The sequence below is a fragment of the Heptranchias perlo genome, chromosome 1 (genome assembly GCF_035084215.1).
Source record: "Heptranchias perlo isolate sHepPer1 chromosome 1, sHepPer1.hap1, whole genome shotgun sequence".
Lineage (NCBI taxonomy): Eukaryota > Metazoa > Chordata > Chondrichthyes > Hexanchiformes > Hexanchidae > Heptranchias > Heptranchias perlo.
In genome coordinates, this window is record NC_090325.1 from 89,150,507 (window position 1) to 89,172,627 (window position 22,121).

Genomic DNA, 22,121 nt, shown 5'->3' on the forward strand with positions numbered 1-22,121 from the left:
GCGGTCATCTCCCTCCAAAACAGGTATACCGTTTTGGATACTGTTGGCGGAGATGGCTCACCAGGGGAAGGTGGCAGTGGCCAGGTTCATGGCACCGTGGCTGGCTCTGCTGCACAGGAGGGCAGGAAAAAGAGTGGCAGAGCTATAGTGATAGGGGACTCGATTGTAAGGGGAATAGACAGGCGTTTCTGCGGACGCAACCGAGACTCCAGGATGGTATGTTGCCTCCCTGGTGCAAGGGTCAAGGATGTCTCGGAGCGGCTGCAGGACATTCTGGAGGGGGAGGGTGAACAGCCAGTTGTCGTGGTGCATATAGGCACCAACGATATAGGTAAAAAACAGGATGAGGTCCTACAAGCTGAATTTAGGGAGTTAGGAGTTAAACTAAAGAGTAGGACCTCAAAGGTAGTAATCTCAGGATTGCTACCAGTGCCACGGGCTAGTCAGAGTAGGAATGACAGGATAGCTAAGATAAATACGTGGCTTGAGAGATGGTGCAAGAGGGAGGGATTCAAATTCCTGGGCCATTGGAACCGGTTCTGGGGGAGGTGGGACCAGTACAAATTGGACGGTCTGCATCTGGGCAGGACTGGAACCAATGTCCTAGGGGGAGTGTTTGCTAGTGCTGTTGGGGAGGGTTTAAACTAATGTGGCAGGGGGATGGGAACCGATGCAGGAAGTCAGTGGGAAATAAAGTGGTGACAGAAACAAAAGGCAGTAAGGGAGAGTGTACAGAACATGACCGGACAGATGGTCTGAGAAAGCAGGGCAAAGACCAAGGGAAGACTAGATTAAACTGCATTTATTTCAATGCAAGAAGTCTGATGGGCAAGGCAGATGAACTCAGGGCATGGATGGGTACATGGGACTGGGATGTTATAGCTATTACTGAAACATGGATAAGGGAGGGGCAGGACTGGCAGCTCAATGTTCCAGGGTACAGATGCTATAGGAAAGATAGAGCAGGAGGTAAGAGAGGAGGGGGAGTTGCGTTCTTGATTAGGGAGAACATCACGGCAGTAGTGAGAGGGGATATATCCGAGGGTTCGCCCACTGAGTCCATATGGGTAGAACTGAAAAATAAGAAGGGAGAGATCACTTTGATAGGATTGTACTACAGACCCCCAAATAGTCAACGGGAAATTGAGGAGCAAATATGTAAGGAGATTACAGACAGCTGCAAGAAAAATAGGGTGGTAATAGTAGGGGACTTTAACTTTCCCAACATTGACTGGGACAGCCATAGCATTAGGGGCTTGGATGGAGAGAAATTTGTTGAGTGTATTCAGGAGGAATTTCTCATTCAGTATGTGGATGGCCCGACTAGAGAGGGGGCAAAACTTGACCTCCTCTTGGGAAATAAGGAAGGGCAGGTGACAGAAGTGTTAGTGAGGGATCACTTTGGGACCAGTGATCATAATTCCATTAGTTTTAAGATAGCTATGGAGAAGGATAGGTCTGGCCCAAAAGTTAAAATTCTAAATTGGGGAAAGGCCAATTTTGATGGTATTAGACAGGAACTTTCAGAAGTTGATTGGGAGAGTCTGTTGGCAGGCAAAGGGACGTCTGGTAAGTGGGAGGCTTTCAAAAGTGTGTTAACCAGGGTTCAGTGTAAGCACATTCCTTATAAAGTGAAGGGCAAGGCTGGTAGAAGTAGGGAACCTTGGATGACTCGGGAGATTGAGGCACTAGTCAAAAATAAGAAGGAGGCATATGACATGCATAGGCAGCTGGGATCAAGTGGATCCCTTGAAGAGTATAGAGATTGCCGGAGTAGAGTTAAGAGAGAAATCAGGAGGGCAAAAAGGGGATATGAGATTGCTTTGGCAGATCAGGCAAAGGTGAATCCAAAGAGCTTCTACAAATACATAAAGGGCAAAAGGGTAACTAGGGAGAGAGTAGGGCCTCTTAAGGATCAACAAGGTCATCTATGTGCGGAACCACAAGAGATGGGTGAGATCCTGAATGAATATTTCACATCGGTATTTACGGTTGAGAAAGGTATGGATGTTAGGGAACTTGGGGAAATAAATAGTGATGTCTTGAGGAGTGTACATATTACAGAGAGGGAGGTGCTGGAAGTCTTAACGCGCATCAAGGTAGATAAATCTCCGGGACCTGATGAAATGTATCCCAGGACGTTATGGGAGGTTAGGGAGGAAATTGCGGGTCCCCTAGCAGAGATATTTGAATCATCCACCGCTACAGGTGAGGTGCCTGAAGATTGGAGGGTAGCAAATGTTGTGCCTTTGTTTAAGAAGGGCGGCAGGGAAAAGCCTGGGAACTACAGACCAGTGAGCCTGACATCTGTAGTGGGTAAGTTGTTAGAGGGTATTCTGAGGGACAGAATCTACAGGCATTTGGAGAGGCAGGGACTAATTAGGAACAGTCAGCATGGTTTTGTGAGAGGAAAATCATGTCTCACGAATTTGATTGAGTTTTTTGAAGGGGTAACCAAGAAGATAGATGAGGGCTGTGCAGTAGACGTGGTCTACATGGACTTCAGCAAAGCATTTGACAAGGTACCGCATGGTAGGTTGTTACATAAGGTTAAATCTCATGGGATCCAAGGTGAGGTAGCCAATTGGATACAAAATTGGCTTGACGACAGAAGACAGAGGGTGGTTGTCGAGGGTTGTTTTTCAAACTGGATGCCTGTGTCCAGCGGTGTGCCTCAGGGATCGGTGCTGGGTCCGCTGTTATTTGTTATTTATATTAATGATTTGGATGAGAATTTAGGAGGCATGGTTAGTAAGTTTGCAGATGACACCAAGATTGGTGGCATTGTGGACAGTGAAGAAGGTTATCTAGGATTGCAACGGGATCTTGATAAATTGGGCCAGTGGGCCGATGAATGGCAGATGGAGTTTAATTTAGATAAATGTGAGGTGATGCATTTTGGTAGATCGAATCGGGCCAGGACCTACTCCGTTAATGGAAGGGCGTTGGGGAGAGTTATAGAACAAAGAGATCTAGGAGTACAGATTCATAGCTCCTTGAAAGTGGAGTCACAGGTGGATAGGGTGGTGAAGAAGGCATTCAGCATGCTTGGTTTCATTGGTCAGAACATTGAATGCAGGAGTTGGGATGTCTTGTTGAAGTTGTACAGGGCATTGGTGAGGCCACACTTGGAGTACTGTGTACAGTTCTGGTCACCCTATTATAGAAAGGATATTATTAAACTAGAAAGAGTGCAGAAAAGATTTACTAGGATGCTACCGGGACTTGATGGTTTGACTTACAGGGAGAGGTTAGACAGACTGGGACTTTATTCCCTGGAGAGTAGGAGGTTAAGGGGTGATCTTATAGAAGTCTATAAAATAATGAGGGGCATAGATAAGGTCGATAGTCAAAATCTTTTCCCAAAGGTAGGGGAGTCTATAACGAGGGGGCACAGATTTAAGGTGAGAGGGGAGAGATACAAAAGGATCCAGAGGGGCAATTTTTTCACTCAAAGGGTGGTGAGTGTCTGGAACGAGCTGCCAGAGGCAGTAGTAGAGGCGGGTACAATTTTGTCTTTTAAAAAGCATTTGGACAGTTACATGGGGAAGATGGGTATCGAGGGATATGGGCCAAGTGCAGGCAATTGGGACTAGCTTAGTGGTATAAACTGGGCGACATGGACATGTTGGGCCGAAGGGCCTGTTTCCATGTTGTAACTTCTATGATTCTATGATTCTATAAGGGGTCAGCCATTTAAGACTGAGTTGAGGAGGAATTTCTCCACTCAGAGGGTTGTGAATCTTGGGAATTCTCTACCCCAGAGGGCTGTGGATGCTGAGTCATTGAATATGTATATTCAAGGCTGAGATAGATAGATTTTTGGACTCTAAGGGATTGAAGGGATATGGGGATCAGGTGGGAAAGTGCAGTTGAGGTCGAAGATCAGCCATGATCTTATTGAATGGCAGAGCAGGCTTGAGTATGGCCTACTCCTGCTCGTATTTTTTATGATCCTTATGAACAGTGTGATGTGTTTCACCTTGGCTGAGTTGGTAGCACAATAATCTTTAGTCAGAAAGTTGTGACTTTGAGCCTATACCAAGATGTGAACTCATAATCCAAGCTGGAAGTGGTGTATTGACAGAGGTGCTGACCTTCAGGTCAGATTGGCCTATCTGCATGTTTCAGGTGGTTGCATATTCAAAGAAGACCAGTTCTCTAGTGTCCTGACAAACATTCCTCCCTCAACCAACACCACCAAAAAATAATCTGATTAACTATCATTCATCTAATTGCTGTTTGTGGGACATTGTAGGCATTTGCCTGATTAAAAAAAACAGTCACTGCGCTTCCAAAATAATTCAGTGTTTGGGCCATTTTGATGTGATAAGGATAAGGTGTATAGTAAATACCATAATTTTTATTAAAAAAATGCTTAGCAATTGTGCTGTAACTTTATCTATTTTGCCGGAGACACAAAATAAAAAGAAATGCAATAAAATACACTCTTGAGTATAAACAAAATATGGCACTGTGAAGATTTTATGGTCATTTTATCCCATTTATGAAGCAAACTGTGCTTTGGCGAAGTGAAAATGGAAAATGCTGGAAATACACAGCAGGTCCATCAGCATCTGTGAAGAGAAAAGCTAGGTTAATGTTTGGGTGTAGTCCCTTCTTCAGGACATTCATCATTTAGTGAGTTACGCAGGCAGCTTTGTCAACAGGCTAAAATTCCTAACAAATGCCAACATTCAGCATGATGTTTCTTTGAATTAAAAACATGTTATGAAATAGCTAATTTAGATCTTCAATAATTGTGCTTAAAGGGAAGCTTTTTATTACCATGGCTCTCAACTAAGATCGCCATCAGGTGGAGCTCATGCACCCTTCTGGTCTTAACTTCTTAGTTTCATTAGTCAATATTGATTTAAATTTCCATCTGTGGCTAAAAATTGCAATAAAGTTTAAACTGTAATAAGAATATTGAAAGGTAAAGATAATTAATATTCTAGATAAGTTGTGTAATTTATGGTGAAGGCCATTGGTTTGCATTTTTCATCGAAAAATGGATGGAATAGTGGAATGTGAAGCCTTGGGCACAGTGAAAATCCTAGAATCCCCCGGTAATAAAAATAGAACTTGACATAATCAGTCATAAAGTGTCCCTGATCGTTGTCATCAAATGGTATCTATTTAAAAATAAACTGTTGATCGTCAAATTACAGCCTTTATACTAAGAATGATAGCCAAATTAAAACATGTTATGAGAGTTTCAGACAGCGTCAGAAATGATAGAAGCAGAGAATGTAATCTATTTGTGTGGAATCCTAAATCAGAGTGGTTTTCTTCACAGAAATTGGGATCAACTTTGATCACATCTGGCAGAAAACTTTAACAGTTCTGAATCCGATGAAACCAGCAGATGGCAACATTATGAATGAGACTGATCTGACAGGACCAATGATTTTCTGTTTGGCATTTGGAGCCACATTGTTGCTGGTACGTTAAAATGTCACTGCAAAGGACATGACAAGAAAAGTAATTTACTTACATATGGCATTTTGCTTGCTTCATCTTTAGTTTTTTGTTATTTATATCATTATTTACTACATTATGAAAATCATCAGAATTGTTTTTCTTTTATTCTCGGAGGAATGTCACCGTGTGCCTAAGGCTGTTCCTCATGAAAAAACAACTGGTTTGATGCTCATATTATTTTTGTGGCAAGCTATAGACATGTATTTTTTTATTGTGTGGAAAATTGTGGGCTGTTTTGCATTCATTTTCAAAGTCTGTATATTATGAGAGAAAGGCACAGACATGCATTTTGCATTTCAATAAAATGTAAGTCAGTCTGTCAATGTATCGTAATGAATGAAAGCAGCTCTCTATCATTACATCTGTGTATCACAGTGAGAGGGAATACTATCTTTAAAATTTCTTTATTGATATTTTTGTGCTCATCAAAGTAAGGGATGTCAGTGCTGGGGATTGGAACTCTTTTTCACTTCTAATGCCCAGTGTCAGCATCAAATGCTCCGAGGTCAGGTATAGCACTGGTTAAATATAGGGCAGCAGAATGCTTCACTAGAACTGGCAGGCAAACATAACAAGACCACGCTTACTGGCTGTGCATATCACTGAGCACCCTGCCCACAATTTCCTGTCCAGAATAGTTGGTGGATGGAAAATCGTGTGCAGATCACTGACAATTTCCTGATATGCATGGGCGGTGGGCAAGGCTCCCCACCAGTAGCAAGCACACATCAAATTAATATTGGCATGTACACCAAGAGATAACTTTTTGTTTTTTAACACACGCAAGATCACATGTTGGAACATCAGGTTCATGGTTTTTTGCCACTTCATTTTATCACAAGAATTTTCCCCTGATGCTCAGGTTTCCTTGAGGAGCACGACTACACGTGCACTCCACATTTCCCAGAATCCAAAGTGCCCTTTGAATTAGTCAGCACAAATTAGACATTATTATTTAATGCTCCTCACTTGGGCCGTCCGGGTTTTTATAGCAGCAGCATTCACGCCAATTTCGGACAAATAAATGGGAGTTTTATTGCAGATCTTAGAAACCAGTAACATCACAAGGTAATAAGATCATTGTAGATGAGGAAGGCTATTCTACCCATCTTAGATCATCTGTCCAGAAAAAAACCTAATAGACCTCATCTCCATCATATCATCCAACTGTTCTTAAATTATTCTAGGGTTTTTGCTTCAACTACCCCATCCAGAAGTCCATCCCATATGGTGATCATTCTTTGTGTGATGAACCTCCTGATATCAGTCCTAAATTTACTTTTTACTAATTTGAACCCATATCTCTTTGTCTTATTATCATGATGTGGAGATGCCGGTGATGGACTGGGGTTGACAATTGTAAACAATTTTACAACACCAAGTTATAGTCCAGCAATTTTATTTTAAATTCACAAGCTTTCGGAGACTTCCTCCTTCCTCCTTTATCATGGTTTTGTTTGAAGTAGTGTTCTGGATTTATTTTTTTATATACCATTTGCAATCTTTTTTACCTCTATAAGATCCCCTATCAGCCTCCTCCTCTGAAGGCTGAAAAGCCCAAGTTTCCCAGTCTTTCCTTATAACTCAGTCCTCTGTCGCTATTGTGGCTGTTCGTGCACCACCTCCGGGGTTGGAATGCCACTTTTGTGTTTGTAGAACTAAGTATTCAAGGGCTATTCTGACCATAGCACAGTACAATCTAAGCATAATTTGCTCCAACTAACATTCAGTTGTTTAAGCTATTCAGTATTTGCTTTGTTCATTACTGTTCTGCAGTAGTTGTTATGATCTGGAATGCACTGCCTGAAAGGGTGGTTAAAGTAGATTCAATAGTAACTTTCAAAAGGGAATTGGACAAATACTTGAAAAGGAAAAATTTGCAGGGCTATGGGGAAAGAGCAGAGGAGTGGGACTAATTTGATAGCTCTTTCAAAGAACCGGCATAGGCTCGATGGGCTGAATGGCTTCCTTCTGTACTCTATGATTCTATGACATATTGGGGGTAATTTTAATTTTTATCATTGGGTGAAAAACGGGTGATAGGAAAGGAAAATTGGATGAGGTGTAAAACAGACTCCAATTCATTATCAGCCATTTTTCGCCCGGCGATAAGAGTTTAAATTATCCCCATTGAGTGTCGAGTCTATGATGACCTATGGATCTTTTCCACCCTTAATTATTTTGGCACCATTCATGGAGTACTTATGCCACCCACTTATTTCTTCCTTTGTGTAGTACTTTACACTTTTATTGAAGTTCATGTTCTATTCACTTGCTTAGTTTATTTAGTAAAAAGAGGGCAGTTTTCTAATTCCCTGCACTGTCCAATCCTTTCATACAATTTTTTTAATTAGTATATTTCAAATGGTTCTGTTTAATCACACTTCAGTTCAATTTTAACATTCTCTAGTTCCACAGGTTAGTTAAATTAGATCCTAAGTTACTTTGATAAATAATACTTATCTCTTTACTTTCTACTTTTTATTACAGGCTGGTAAAGTACAATTTGGCTATGTTTATGGAATCAGTGTTTTTGGTTGTTTGGCGCTTCATGCACTGCTGAACCTGATGAGTGTTACAGGGGTCTCATATGGCTGTGTGGCCAGTGTCCTGGGCTACTGTCTCCTTCCAATGACCATTCTCTCTGGCTGTGCAGTACTCTTTTCACTCCAGTAAGTATACAAATTAGTAATCAAGGATATACATCTGATTGGTTCAAATTGATTTTGCAAAACTGTTTAGTACTTCTGTCAAACATTGAACTAGTTCCTAAAATCAAAATCTAAAGCAGCTGAATTTCTTCTATAGTGGCATTAGGTGGTGCTTTCGTCTATCCTGGTGACCTTGCAGACTAAATAATGAAGGGAAATGTGGATGGTGGTCTAAAGTGTAAACATCTGAATGTAAGATTTAATTTTTGTGTGTTGGACAAAATGAATGGACAATTGTGTGGCTGAACAGAGATTGATAGACTTTTGTTGGGTAAGGGTTACAGAACTAAGGTGGGTAGATGGAGTTAAGCTACAGATCAGCCATGATCTAATTGAATGGTGGAACAGGCTCGAGGGGCTGAATGGCTTACTCCTGTTCCTATGTTCTTATGACAGAAGTTCACTTATTCTATTTCGTCAAAATTAACTTTACAGTCTTTTGAAGATACCAGCTTGATCTGCCATTATGATTTTGAGATACATTTCCCCTAAAAATGAACCATGCTCCATGTATTTAAATGCTTTTGCAATCTATATCACCATTGCTGATTATAAGTGTTATTCCTAATATCTCCTTCTACTAGTTCTCAGTTGGTGTTAGAAGAACAGGCAGTTTAATTTCATTTATTGGAGCCCAGCACAAAGAGGGTCAATTATTCCAGGCGCTAAGTGTCCTCTTCTCCTTACGTAGTGTAAATGCTAGTTGTTCCATCCTGCTGCTACTGAAAAGGAAATATTCTGGCATGGCCTGTGCTAGAGTTAACCTGCTCTATGCTGTAAAATGTACCGGATCTGAAAATACTTAATTGCTGTTGCATTTAAGTATTTGCATTATTTTGCCAGTGGAATATTTTGCATATTATATTCAGTAGTGCAAGATAAATCCTATTGAGTACTTTCCACAATGTTTTATTCAATAATTTGGAATATTTATCATCAAAAGAACAGGGACATAGGCAGGGTAACCTGCAAAAGTCTCTGCCAAATTACCTCCACACTAACAAAGCATCCTGATCCCCAGATGTGTAACTATACTGTACTGAATGGTATACAATTACACCAACAGAGTCATTGGACAAATATATGTTTCTCCAAATACATTTAAACAAAACGTAGAACAACTCCACCAGTACGTAAACCAATATAAAATGCTGAGAAAAAATACATTCAGATTTAATGAGATTTGCTGTTGCACATTCAAAAATGATGTAAGCATTGCTCTTGATTGATGCTAAAGATGAATTAGTAATTCACTTCACTACTTGACTATCTTGAGGTAATTAGTATATGCCACGTTGATAATGTAGCTCACTTTACCCATGTAGCATCTGTAAAAGGTAGACAAGCAGTAGTCTTCTGTTTCTCGTGACGCACGAAGGTGCTCAGACATAAATTGTCCCTGTCCTCCTGTCTACATTTTGTGCTGAGCAATTGAGAACAATAGAGCTATCTTACCCCAACTACATGGAAATTTAGTAATGTATCAAATTAATGAACCAAAGAAGTTTACAGCACTGAGGGAGACCATTTGGCCCATGATTCTGACCTGAAATGTTAACTTTGTTTCTTTCTCCACAGATGCTGCCTGTTTTTATTTCATTTGGCCCATCATGTCTGTACCAGCTCTTTGCTGGAGCAATCCAAAACTATTTCCACTCTCTCCCCATAGCCTTGTATTTTCCGCTGCTTCAAATATTTATCCAGTTTTCCCTTAAAAGATTAAATGGTCTCTGCCTCAGACATTCCTTGTGGTAAAGCATTTCATCAACCCCTTCTGTGTAAAGAAATTTCTCATAATCTTTCTCCTCACTCTCTTAGTGCCAATTTTAAATTGATAAACCCTCGTTACTGAGTTCCCACCAGAGGACATAGTCTTTCCCGAGTCACTCTATAAAAACCCTACATAATTTTAAAAACCTATATTAAATCTCTTCTTGGTCTACTCTGCTCCAGTGGAAACAGTCCCAGTATCTCAATTCTCTCCTTGTAACTATAGTTTCCCATCTCTGACAGCATTCTGGTGAATCTACACTGTATGCTGGAAATAATTAGTAATATTTTAGACAATTCTAACTATGGAAACAGGTAAAATAAAACTTTAAGAGCTCAGTTCTCAAAAGCATTTTCTTTATTGTTGAATTGCATTTTCTAGCTGCAGAAGAATGGCAGCCGTAGAACTTAATGATGGAAAATGAAAGTTGTACTGAATATGGTATTCACAAAGCTTCGTGAAAGTGTAATTTTTCCACTACTTCAAAAGATCTGGTTGGTTTTGTCAACTTTTTCCTACAAAGCCTAGAGAATATTTTAGCAGGCTAACTTTAATATACCTGTTACAATTCGAGTTGCTTCCCAATGCTCCTTATTCATGCTTTCTTCAAAGTTCGGCTTCCATAGGCAAGCCCATACTTCCAATAAACTGAAACTTGATTTTATGTGCACAATATCTGGGATAGCATTGGTACAAGGAAGATGATAGAACCTTCTATCTAGTGGGAATGCATCGGAAATATTACAGCTTACCCATCATCTCTGCAAACTGGCAGAAAACTCCATGCTGACAGACCAAAAGACAAAAGCTTGTTAAATTATACAAGACAGGGGTCAGTATTAGGACGATTGCTCTTTTTGATATATATTAAAGTTTGCAGATGACACGAAACTCGGAAATGTAGTAAACAATGTGGAGGATAGTAACAGACTTCAGAAGGACATAGACAGATTGATGAAATGGGCAGGCACATGGCAGATGAAATTTAACGCAGAAGTGTGAAGTGATGCATTTGATAGGAACAATGAGGAGAGGCAATAATTTTAAATGGCACAATTTTAAAGGAGGTGCAAGAAAAGAGAGACCCTGTGGGTGTGCGTACACAAATCTTTGAAGGTGGTAGGACAAGTTGAGAAGGCTGTTAAAAAAAAAGCATGTGGGATCCTTCTCTTTATTAACAGAGGTATTGGCCTGGATTTTTTCTCTGAGCTGTGGAGAGAGTGGGATGGAGGATTTGCGGACCGGAAACCCGGAAGTATGGGTTTCCCGGACGTCTTGCCGATTTTGATGTCAGGATTTCTTTTAAATTCTTTCAGCAGGTTTCCCGCACGACAGCCAGCCAAGTTGACAGGCTGGCTGTCTGTTGGGAGGGAAAGCAGACGGGGAGCGGATGCCAGGTAAGTCAGACATCGGGGGGTTTGGGGTCGGACATCAGGGAAAGGGGTCGGTCATCGGAGTGAAGGGGGGTGGTTAGTCATCGGGGGCGGGGGGTTCTGTCATTGGGGTGGGGTCGATCATCGAGGGGAGGGGTTATGTCATCGATGGAGGGGGTGGTTATCGGCAGGGAGGTCCGGTCATCGGGAGGGTGTCGGAAACATCGGGGGGTGTCAGCAGATCGCATGTGTCGGATCCCAGGAGGTGAGATTGTCGGGCCTGGAGTAAACACTCCTGCTCCTCCTGGCCCACAAGCAATGCAATAAAGGCACTTTTTTTTTATTCGTTCATGGGATGTAGGTGTCGATGGCAAGGCCAACATTTATTGCCCATTCCTAATTGCCCTTGAGAAGGAGGTGGTGAGCCGCCTTCTTGAACTGCTGCAGTCCGTGAGGTGAAGGTTCTCCCACAGTGCTGTTATGAAGGGAGTTCCAGAATTTTGACCCAGCGACAATGGTGTGTGACTTGGAGGGGAATGTGCAGGTGGTGTTGTTCCCATGTGCCTGCTGCTCTTGTCCTTCTAGATGGTAAAGGTCGCAGGTTTGGGAGGTGCTGTCGAAGAAGCCTTGGAGAGTTGCTGCAGTGCATCCTGTGGATGGTACACACTGCAGCCACTGTGCGCCGGTGGTGAAGGGAGTGAATGTTTAGGGTGGTGGATGGGTGCCAATCAAGCGAACTGCTTTGTCCTGGATGGTGTCGAGCTTCTTGAGTGTTGTTGGAGCTGTACTCATCCAGGCAAGTGGAGAGTATTCCATCACACTCCTTACTTGTGCCTTGTAGATGGTAGAAAGGCCTTGGGGAGTCAGGAGGTGAGTCACTCGCCACAGAATACCCAGCCTCTGACCTGCTTTTGTATCCACAGTATTTATGTGGCTGGTCCAGTTAAGTTTCTGGTCAGTGGTGACCCCCAGGATGTTGATGGTGGGGGATTCGGCAATGGTAATGCCATTGAATGTCAAGAGGAGGTGGTTAGACTCGCTCTTGTTGGAGATGGTCATTGCCTGGCACTTGTCTGGCGCGAATGTTACTTGCCACTTATCAGCCCAAGCCTGGATGTTATCCATGGACTGCTTCATTATTTGAGGGGTTGAGAATGGAACTGAACACTGTGCAATCATCAGCGAACATCCCTATTTCTGATCTTATGATGGAGGGAAGGTCATTGATGAAGCAGCTGAAGATGGTTTGGCCTAGGACACTGCCCTGAGGAACTTCTGCAGCAATGTCCTGGGGCTGAGATGATTTGCCTCCAACAACCACTACCATCTTAAGGGATTAAGGGATATGGGCCAAAGGCAGGTTTATGGAGTTAGATCACAGATCAGCCATGATCTTATCAAATGGCGGAGCAGGCACAAGGGGCTGAATGGCCTACTCCTGTTCCTATGTTCCTATCTTCCTTTGTGCTAGCTACGACTCCAGTCCCTGGAGAGTTTTCCCCTGATTCACATTGACTTCAATTTTACTAGGGCTCCTTGGTGCCACACTCGGTCAAATGCTGCCTTGATGTCAAGGGCAGTCACTCTCACCTCACCTCACTTACCTGTTGATCAAGCTCTTCTCGCCTCCCCTTACATGGCGAGAATCACAAGCCCCTGGATTGCCAGCCCCCAGGAGTTAAAAGTAAAAAATCTATTAAAATGGAGGCACGCAACCCCCTTAAAAGATTTTACTGACTGACCCACTTCCTGAGAGTGGGTTGGTCGCCTGCCTCTCAAACCGCCTCCGATAAAACCAGAAGTAGGCAGGTTGGGGTCCAGTTTTACATTTTTACAATTTTACAATTTTTACTTTCCCACCTACTGCCAACCCCCATCCTTGGGGGTAAAACCCCATAGAGTACAAAAGCAAGGAAGTTATGCTGAACGTTTATGAAACACTGGTTAGGCCTCAGCTGAAGTACTGTATTCAATTCTGGGCACCACACTTTAGGAAGGATGTCTTTAGGAAGGATGTCAAGGCCTTAGAGAGGATGCAGAAGAGATTTACTAGAATGGTGCCAGGGATGAGGGACTTCAGTTATGTGGAGAGACTGGAGAAACTGGGGTTGTTCTTCTTAGAACAGAGAAGGTTAAGAGGAGATTTGATAGAGGTGTTCACAATCATGAACGGTTTTGATAGAGTAAATAAGGAGAAACTGTTTCCAGCGGCAGAAGAGTCAGTAACCAGAGGACACAGATTTAAGGTGATTTGACAAAAGAGCCAGAGGCGATATGAGGAAACATTTTTTTACGCAGAGAGTTGTAATGATCTGGAATGCACTGCCCGAAAGGGTGGTGGAAGCAGATTCAATAATAACTTTCAAAAGGGAATTGGATAAATGAACATAAGAACATAAGAAATAGGAGCAGGAGTAGGCTACATGGCCCCGCGAGCCTGCTCCGCCATTCAATCAGATCATGGCTGATCTTCGACCTCAACTCCACTTTTTCCTGCCCGATCCCCATATCCCTTGATTACCCTAGAATCCAGGAATATAAGAACATATGCTTGAAGGGAAAAATGTACAGGGCTATGGGAAAAGAGCAGGAGAGTAGGACTAATTGGATAGTTATTTCAAAGAGTCGGCACAGGGACGATGGGCCGAATGGCCTCCTCCTGTGCTTTACCATACTATGATAAAATGAAGAGAATAAATCAGCAGATTAAAAAATATACAGTCCTTAATTCTCATCATTACTTTAAAACTTCTTTTCTTGAGCCCAAATAACAAGGATCTTTTGAGGTACTTTTAATGCAAGCGCATGCTACTGGCTTCCGGACTCCTGCCTCAACACGATGGAACTGGGTCAATGGAACTAATGAACTAGAAAAAGCTTTCCATATTTATCCTCAGATTTGGGCAGCTTTTGGCCACAGGACTGTCAATCAAGATAAATTTCAAAGGTATAGTGGTGGCTTCTAAGATGTATTACTCAAGCAATTCGCCCACTTTCAGAAGAAAGCAAAAATGCTAGCAGGAGACCCCAATGGGACCACTATTATAGATAATGGCTTGTTGGTCTTCAGACAGCAGGAACTGATGAAAGGTTGCAGGCCTATCTGTATTTAACCTTTCAAATGCCTGGAGCAATTGGAACTGCCAGTAAGTAAAATTCTCCCCTTGGTGATTCATACTATTTCTATCACCTGGGAGAGCTTTGTGTCTTCTAACACTTGTTAGTCAATACAAATAGCTTGGTCTGAAGCAAGCATTTGCATCTGATAGCAACCAACAAATCCAACAAGGCGTCCAAATTTTTCACAATCAGGAGCAGATTCCTGATGCAATTTAGCATTGTGATGCCTTCAATGGATCAGTGTAAATTGGATAGCCCCTGAAAACAGGCGTGGGGAGCACGGTATGCGGTTGACCTGCTCCCATTCATAGCATTACATTTGTGCTGCCTGCTGTTTTAAATGACTGCTATGTACAGCCGGCGCTGCTGACTGGCTGCACATAGATGGATCAGCAGGGGGCCCAAATATCGCGAGTGGCTCACGCTTCTTAAAGGCAGCCTGCACCTCTTAAAGGGAAGGTGCATTGTGGCTTCACAAAGTGGTCGGAGTCCTTTCAAAACTGAATCTGTGCTGTAATACTTTGAAGAATGGCTGCGCCTGGGAGAGAGTGTGCACCAAGGTTCTCTGGTGATGTACTGAACGCCTTGGTGCAAGAAGTGGAGAGAAGGAGGGGCATTCTGTATCGGTAGGAGGGCAGGAGGCCCTCTGGACATATGCTCAAGAGGCAGTGGGAGGAAGTAGTGGAGGAGGTCAATGCCAGGAGCATAGCTCCAACAACATGGATGCAATGCAGGAAGAAGTTCAATGATTTAACACGAGTTGTCAAGGTGAGTGAGTTCAACTTGCAAGTGGCATATCTTACCAACTGCACCACTAGCCTCATCCACTGCTCAATTCACTACACCCTCATCACTCACTGACCAACAATTTCTTTCAGTCAGTACTCAACCATTCAAATCATATGCTTCATTTCATCCTCACGCACTTAGCATTGTTGCAAACCTCACACCCACAACTCACAGTTCACACGCACTGGTAGCTATTCAACCATGACAGCCATATCACCCAAACATCTTGCAGGACACTCAATGACACACTTCCCTCTTTCTTGTCGGAGAAGGTGGCGCATAACAGGAGGCAGCAAGTGGCAGTAGCTCCATGGAACATGAACCTGTTGTCCTCTCCCAGGATGACAGCATTCCTGTCCCATCCCTGCCACTCCGCCAGTGCCCTTGCTGTTGCCTGTTAGCCAGCCAGCCACTCCCTGAAGAGTATTGAAACTTTATCCAATTATAAGAAACCTCCAAAAACACGTACAAATGCACCAGCAGCCAGAAGAAATAATCCAGCAACTAACCTGTAACTTCTGTATGATCCCTTTAAATATTGCCGGTAGGGGGTCCTTCATGTCCTTTAAGTCATGTTCAGCTGTGCGAGGTTAGGACGATGGAGTGTGGAGTTCCAAGATAGCAGCAGTCCCTTTAAATCAGTGTTGCACTCTGATTCGTGTCATAATCTCCCTACTTTGCATACTGCCAGCGTTCGTTAGGCACGCAGAAAAGCCTCTTTACCAAGATGGCGTCCTGCGCACTTACCATCGTAAGTGTGTACGGGCATCTCGGACCGTGTAACTCCTAAAAAATGGGCACTAAACGGCTCAATTTCACCCCCTATGTCTCTATATATGCAGAAAGGCAGAAGCAAATGCTTTACAGTTTACAGAAAACAACTTAAATTTGACCTTTGTGACCTAGTTAAAATTTTATATAGAAAGAAAAAATGTAGAATATTCATTGAATTAAAACTGGACCTGGTATTTTCAGGGCATCTGGATCAATGCTATTTGTCAGTCTGTTTTTGTACAGTGATAATATTGAGGTCACTGCTACATTTTTTTTGTTAGTAAAACTTCATTTATTGCCCATTCCTTGTTGCCCTGATGTGCTTTGTAGCAATTATTTGTTCAAATGATTGACTTGCTAAACCACTTCAGAGGGTAATAAGACTCAACCACACAGTGTGGACTAAGGTCACATGTAGAACAGACCAGATCGGAGTGACAGAAAATTAATGAACCAATTTGGTTTATACAACAATCCCACAGCTTTCATGGTCATTTTTTCTGGTGCTAGCCCACAAATCGCCAGATATATTGAATTCAGTTTCACAGCTTTCATTGTGGTGTTTGATCTTGGGGTTGCCAGTTGGTAGTGTAGTGGCTATGTAAATATTTTCATCACATTTATTATGCAGAAAATGTCCTGACTTTACTTAGTGGCTGAGATCTCCAAAGCCACAAACTTATGTTGCAATTAAGATTGTTGCCTACTGGTTTGACACCGGTATGATTTTCTGCATGCAGAAACCATTGGTTTGTACTGTCTGCTCACACCGCCTCCCAGTGCAAAGCTCCATTTAAGCATGTGTGCACGACTCATGCTTACTGATCTCTGACTGCCAGTGAAAATTTTAATGTGAGAAGGGAACTAAAGGGACTGCTGGCTCTGTTCTAACATTTGTAGCTTAATAGCAGACAGCATAACAGCAATCACTGTGAAGCCAACATGCTGTGAGGCCATGTGAACGCTTCAAAATTGACCCTGATTCAACCGCGGTTATACAGCTCATCTTGCATTGCTGCAACACAGAAGCCATGTTATAGTGATACAAAATATGGAATATAATTGCACTGTTTATTTATTTACTCTCCCTGTCCTATTTCTTATTTATTCCCCCCTTCCCCCACCCCCTCTTTATGTCTCCTTGCACCATCCCTCAACCAACATCACTAAAAATAGATGGTCTGTTTGTGGGACCTTACTGTGTAATGTTTCCTATATTACAACAGTGACGACACACTTAATTGGCTGTAAAGCGCTTTGGGACATCCTGAGGTCATGAAAGGTGCTATATAAATGCAAGTTCTTTCTTTCTTTAAAGGTGTTCTGCACATCTATATAAGCACATATACAGAACTCCACTTTGCTCTGAGCAGGTACCAGTTTCAAACCATTATTTGCCGTATAACAGTGCCATTAAACGCTATCTGGCAAACCTTGCGAAAAGAATAATCCAACAAGACTTGTATTGAATTCCTTTCCATCTTTATTTGAATAGCTTCAGCAGCAAAGATAAAAAAAATGAATAGTTACTTGTGACATGATATAATTTCTTTCAGTTCTGATACGCAAACACATCAGTCACTGCTACAGTTCTGATTGCACAAGTGTGACTTTTGGAGATTAGATTCCTGCTGAGATTGATTCAGTTATATTATCTGCATTTGAATTGTCACCCTGCACACCAGCATTGTACAAACATATCTACTGTCACCTCTTTTAGCTAATGGATTTTCACCTGTAAATGTCTCCTTAATTCCTGTTCTATTATCAGTAGGACAGATAATTGCTAATGAATACTGCAGGGAATTTGCTATACTTAAATATAAAAGATCAGTGAATTGTGCAGGAAGACATTGGGTCACAGTAATATATGGTATGTTTTACCAATATCTGTTGCATATAATACAGAAAATTGCAGTATTTTGGAGAGACAGGATGATGCAGTGGGTCAGCACAGTATCCTTTCCCCTCGAGTATCTCGATTCAAATTCAAACTTCACTGATTAAATAAAAGTCTCCTCTCTCTGCTGAGTGTAGGGGTCCTAAGTGAAATAAGTGTGTGTAGTTTCTCGTGAGCATGAGTCCAGAATGGAAGAATGCCACAATTTTACATAAATTGGCACAGGACTGCCCCCCCCCCCCACCCCCAGACATTGTTCCCATCCAGTTATTGAAACAATTTCATACAGGTATTTACACACTCAATATCAGTCCTTGGTGACATCACGTATTAATAATCCTACATAAAAATTATAATTTCAGTGCAGGAGGGAGGATCTGAATTAAAGTTGGCAGTGTTCTCTTCAGGGGAAATTAGCAACAACAGAGACAAGATCACAGTTTAAAATAGCATTAAGAGTTACATAATAAAAGGACCAACTTTGCAGTTTGGGTGAGTTTTCTAAGAAAAAGGGTGGAATCAATAGTTTGAACAATTCATCAGCCTGGAAATCACTGTAGGTCATGTTACTGTACGAATGCTAGTATCAAATTGCTCTCTCCACTATTTTAGTGGAGCTGTTAACATATTTAAAATGAGCAAGTTACTGCCTCTATGCGATTGTGTTAGACGTACATATACTATCATTCACTATAATTTCCAGACTCCAGCTTTAAGAAACTAATTATCAACTTTTACTCACAAAACATACATCCTATTTTTAGTTAACCTATTTTATGATTTCTGCTTTTAATTCCTGCAACATCAGCATTGACGAAAGACAAGAAAACAAAACTCACCATCCTTGTCATTCCTCCCTTATAGATTAGATTGTGGAATACTAATCTTTATCCTTTGCTTAAGCTGAACTGCAGACAAACTTCAAAGAAATTATGCAAATATCAGAAGATTTATTTAATATCTGGCATTGTGTTGTTGGAAAGGTCTGTCATGATATTGTGCTCTGTCTTGTTAATCTCAGGGGAGCGATTGGAATTCTGCTCGCTTCGATTGTCATTGGATGGTGCAGTCTGTCAGCCTCGAAAATCTTTATTTCTACGTTGGCAATGGAGGGACAGCAGCTACTTATCGCTTATCCTTGTGCCTTACTGTATGGGATTTTTGCACTTCTGACAGTTTTCTAAGTTCATGCTTTCAATACTAAATGTACAGTTTCAATTTTGTTTTAATTGTACCAATTTTGGGAGTCAGAAATGTATTTACCATGTAAATAATAAAAGCATGGTCACCTTGAAAGCACTGTGTACACTCTATTGTTTTTGGGCTAGTTGGGTGATCTGGCATCCATCACCAAAAGTCTCCACACCAAGCTACTGAGAAATCTGTATTAGTAGACTTTTTGTTTGCCTCATATGGAGTGCACACTTTCTTCCCATAGGGACACACCTCACTTACCTAAGCCCAGGGAATTTAGGCACAGGATGACTTATCCCCTTACCTGAAGTGTGCACGGGAGACTGCTGCAGTTTAATTTGTTAAAACCACACAACTTACCAGCACAGGTAAGCTTCCTGCTGCTTGTCCAGCCAACATCACCCCATTCATCGTGCAGGGTTATTTGGAACTAAGCCGTAAGAATCCCAGTGGTAAATTTAACACCATCAATGAGCCAAGCTGGATGGTCAGTCAACACAAGTATTGTGGACCTGCTTTACACAACAATCATATTATTGAGCCAGTCACAGAAGATTCACTTATTTCTAGTCTCCCATCACCAAGTAATTCATCTTGCAGACAGGTGACCTCAAAGAGACAACTTGATGGCTTACAAATATATATTAACACATTGCATAAAAGTTGGTTAATTGTCGTAATACGATAGGTGAAAATAATTATATTGCATGTCATGTTGAACAGAGTAAATAGAATGGAAAGGATGTCAGCTTCCAAGCATATAGGAATGTGCACAAAGACTATGGCCTTCAATATCCTTGGACATTCTTTCACTGCGACATCATAACTTTGTCGGAAATGCGGTGGAAACCTACAAAAGGAGACTTCTTGACATGCACTGGCAGTTGCGGGGGGTATTGTACCGTCTGCCTTGGAGTTACCACATGTCTGAGACTATAGAGGAGTTCCATTCCAGTATATGCTGTATTCTGCTCAGTAGGGTCAGCAGTCTGCAGTCTACCACGGAGTATGCAGTCACCTCAATGGACACTGCAGCCAGGACCTCTGCACAGGAGTCTGTGTCACCAGCTCGGGCAACTTTCATGGAAGCTCAGACCGGTCCAATATAGTGTCAATCTAGATTATGGGTTCAAGTCCATTGTGTGGCTTAAATCCAGAATATTCTGAGTCATAGAATCGTAGAATCATCAAAGAACAGAAGGAGGCAATTCGGCCCGTCGAGCCCGTGCTGGCTCGCAGCAAGAGCAATCCAGCTAGTCCCACTCCCCTGCCCTTTCCCAGTAGCCCTGCAAAATTTTTCCCTTCAAATACTTATCCAATTCCTTTTTGAAAGCCACGATTGAATCGATATCCAACACCCTTACAATTAGCACATTCCAGATCGTAACTTTTTTAAAAATTCGTTCATGGGATGTGGGCGTCGCTGGCAGGACCAGCATTTATTGCCCATCCCTAATTGCCCTTGAGAAGGTGGTGGTGAGCCGCCTTCTTGAACCGCTGCAGTCCGTGTGGTGAAGGTTCTTCTACAGTGCTGTTAGGAAGGGAGTTCCAGGATTTTGACCCAGCGACGATGAAGGAACGGCGATATATTTCCAAGTCGGGATGGTGTGTGACTTGGAGGGGAACGTGCAGGTGGTGTTGTTCCCATGTGCCTGCTGCTCTTGTCCTTCTAGGTGGTAGAGGTCGCGGGTTTGGGAGGGGCTGTCGAAGAAGCCTTGGCGAGTTGCTGCAGTACATCCTGTGGATGGTACACACTGCAGCCACGGTGCACCGGCGGTGAAGGGAGGTTTAGGGTGGTGGATGGAGTGCCAATCAAGCGGGCTGCTTTGTCCTGGATGGTGTCGAGCTTCTTGAGTGTTATTGGAGCTGCACTCATCCAGGCAAGTGGAGAGTATTCCATCACACTTGTGCCTTGTAGATGGTGGAAAGGCTTTGGGGAGTCAGGAGGTGAGTCACTCGCCACAGAATACCCAGCCTCTGACCTGCTTTGGTAGCCACAGTATTTATATGGCTGATCCAGTTAAGTTTCTGGTCAATGGTGACCTCCAGGATGTTGATGGTGGGGCATTCGGCAATGGTAATGCCATTGAATGTCAAGGGGAGGTGGTTAGACCCTCTCTTGTTGGAGATGGTCATTGCTTGGCACTTGTCTGGCGTGAATGTTACTTGCCACTTATCAGCCCAAGCCTGGATGTTGTCCAGGTCTTGCTGCATGCGGACACGGACCGCTTCATTATCTAAGGGTTTGCGAATGGAACTGAACACTGTGCAATCATCAGCGAACATCCCCATTTCTGACCTTATGATGGAGGGAAGGTCATTGATGAAGCAGCTGAAGATGGTTGGGCCTTGGACACTGCCCTGAGGAACTCCTGCAGCAATGTCCTGGGGCTGAGATAATTGGCCTCCAACAACCATCTTCCTTTGTGCTAGGTATGACTCCAGCCACTGGAGAGTTTTCCCCCTGATTCCCATTGACTTCAATTTTAGTGGGGCTCCTTGGTGCCACACTCGGTCAAATGCTGCCTTGATGTCAAGGGCAGTCACTCTCGCCTCACCTCTGGAATTCAGCTCTTTTGTCCACATTTGGACCAAAGCTGTAATGAGGTCTGGAGCCGAGTGGTCCTGGCAGAACCCAAATTGAGCATCGGTGAGCAGGTTATTGGTGAGTAAGTGCCGCTTCATAGCACTGTCGATGACACCTTCCATCACTTTGCTGATGATTGAGAGTAGACTGATGGGGCGGTAATTGGCCGGATTGGATTTGTCCTGCTTTTTGTGGACAGGACATACCTGGGCAATTTTCCACATTGTTGGGTAGATGCCAGTGTTGTAGCTGTAATGGAACAGTTTGGCTGGAGGCGCAGCTAGTTCTGGAGCACACGACTTCAGCACTACAGCCGGGATTTTGTCGGGGCCCATAGCCTTTGCTGTATCCAGTGCACTCAGCCGTTTCTTGATATCACGTGGAGTGAATCGAATTGGCTGAAGACTGGCTTCCGTGA

General features: G+C 42.7%; 1 protein-coding gene across 3 annotated transcripts in view; it reads left to right on the top strand.

Moving 5' to 3' along the window:
• LOC137333677 (protein YIPF5-like) overlaps window positions 1-19,218 on the top strand; it is a 45,525-nt gene extending 26,307 nt beyond the window's left edge. The window contains exons 4-7 of one of the 3 annotated variants that reach the window (XR_010965993.1): window positions 5,300-5,445; window positions 7,975-8,156; window positions 8,302-8,387; window positions 18,944-19,027. Coding sequence is in view for 2 of the 3 variants with exons in the window: in XM_067997995.1 (XP_067854096.1) it covers window positions 5,300-5,445; window positions 7,975-8,156; window positions 11,283-11,363; window positions 18,944-19,106 (572 nt within the window). In the remaining variant the exon portion in view is untranslated. Of the gene's footprint in view, window positions 1-5,299; window positions 5,446-7,974; window positions 8,157-8,301; window positions 8,388-11,282; window positions 11,364-18,943 lie in introns of all 3 variants that reach the window. The other 2 variants (XM_067997995.1, XM_067998075.1) reach the window with 2 other exon arrangements.
• Window positions 19,219-22,121: the final 2,903 nt, after the last annotated feature.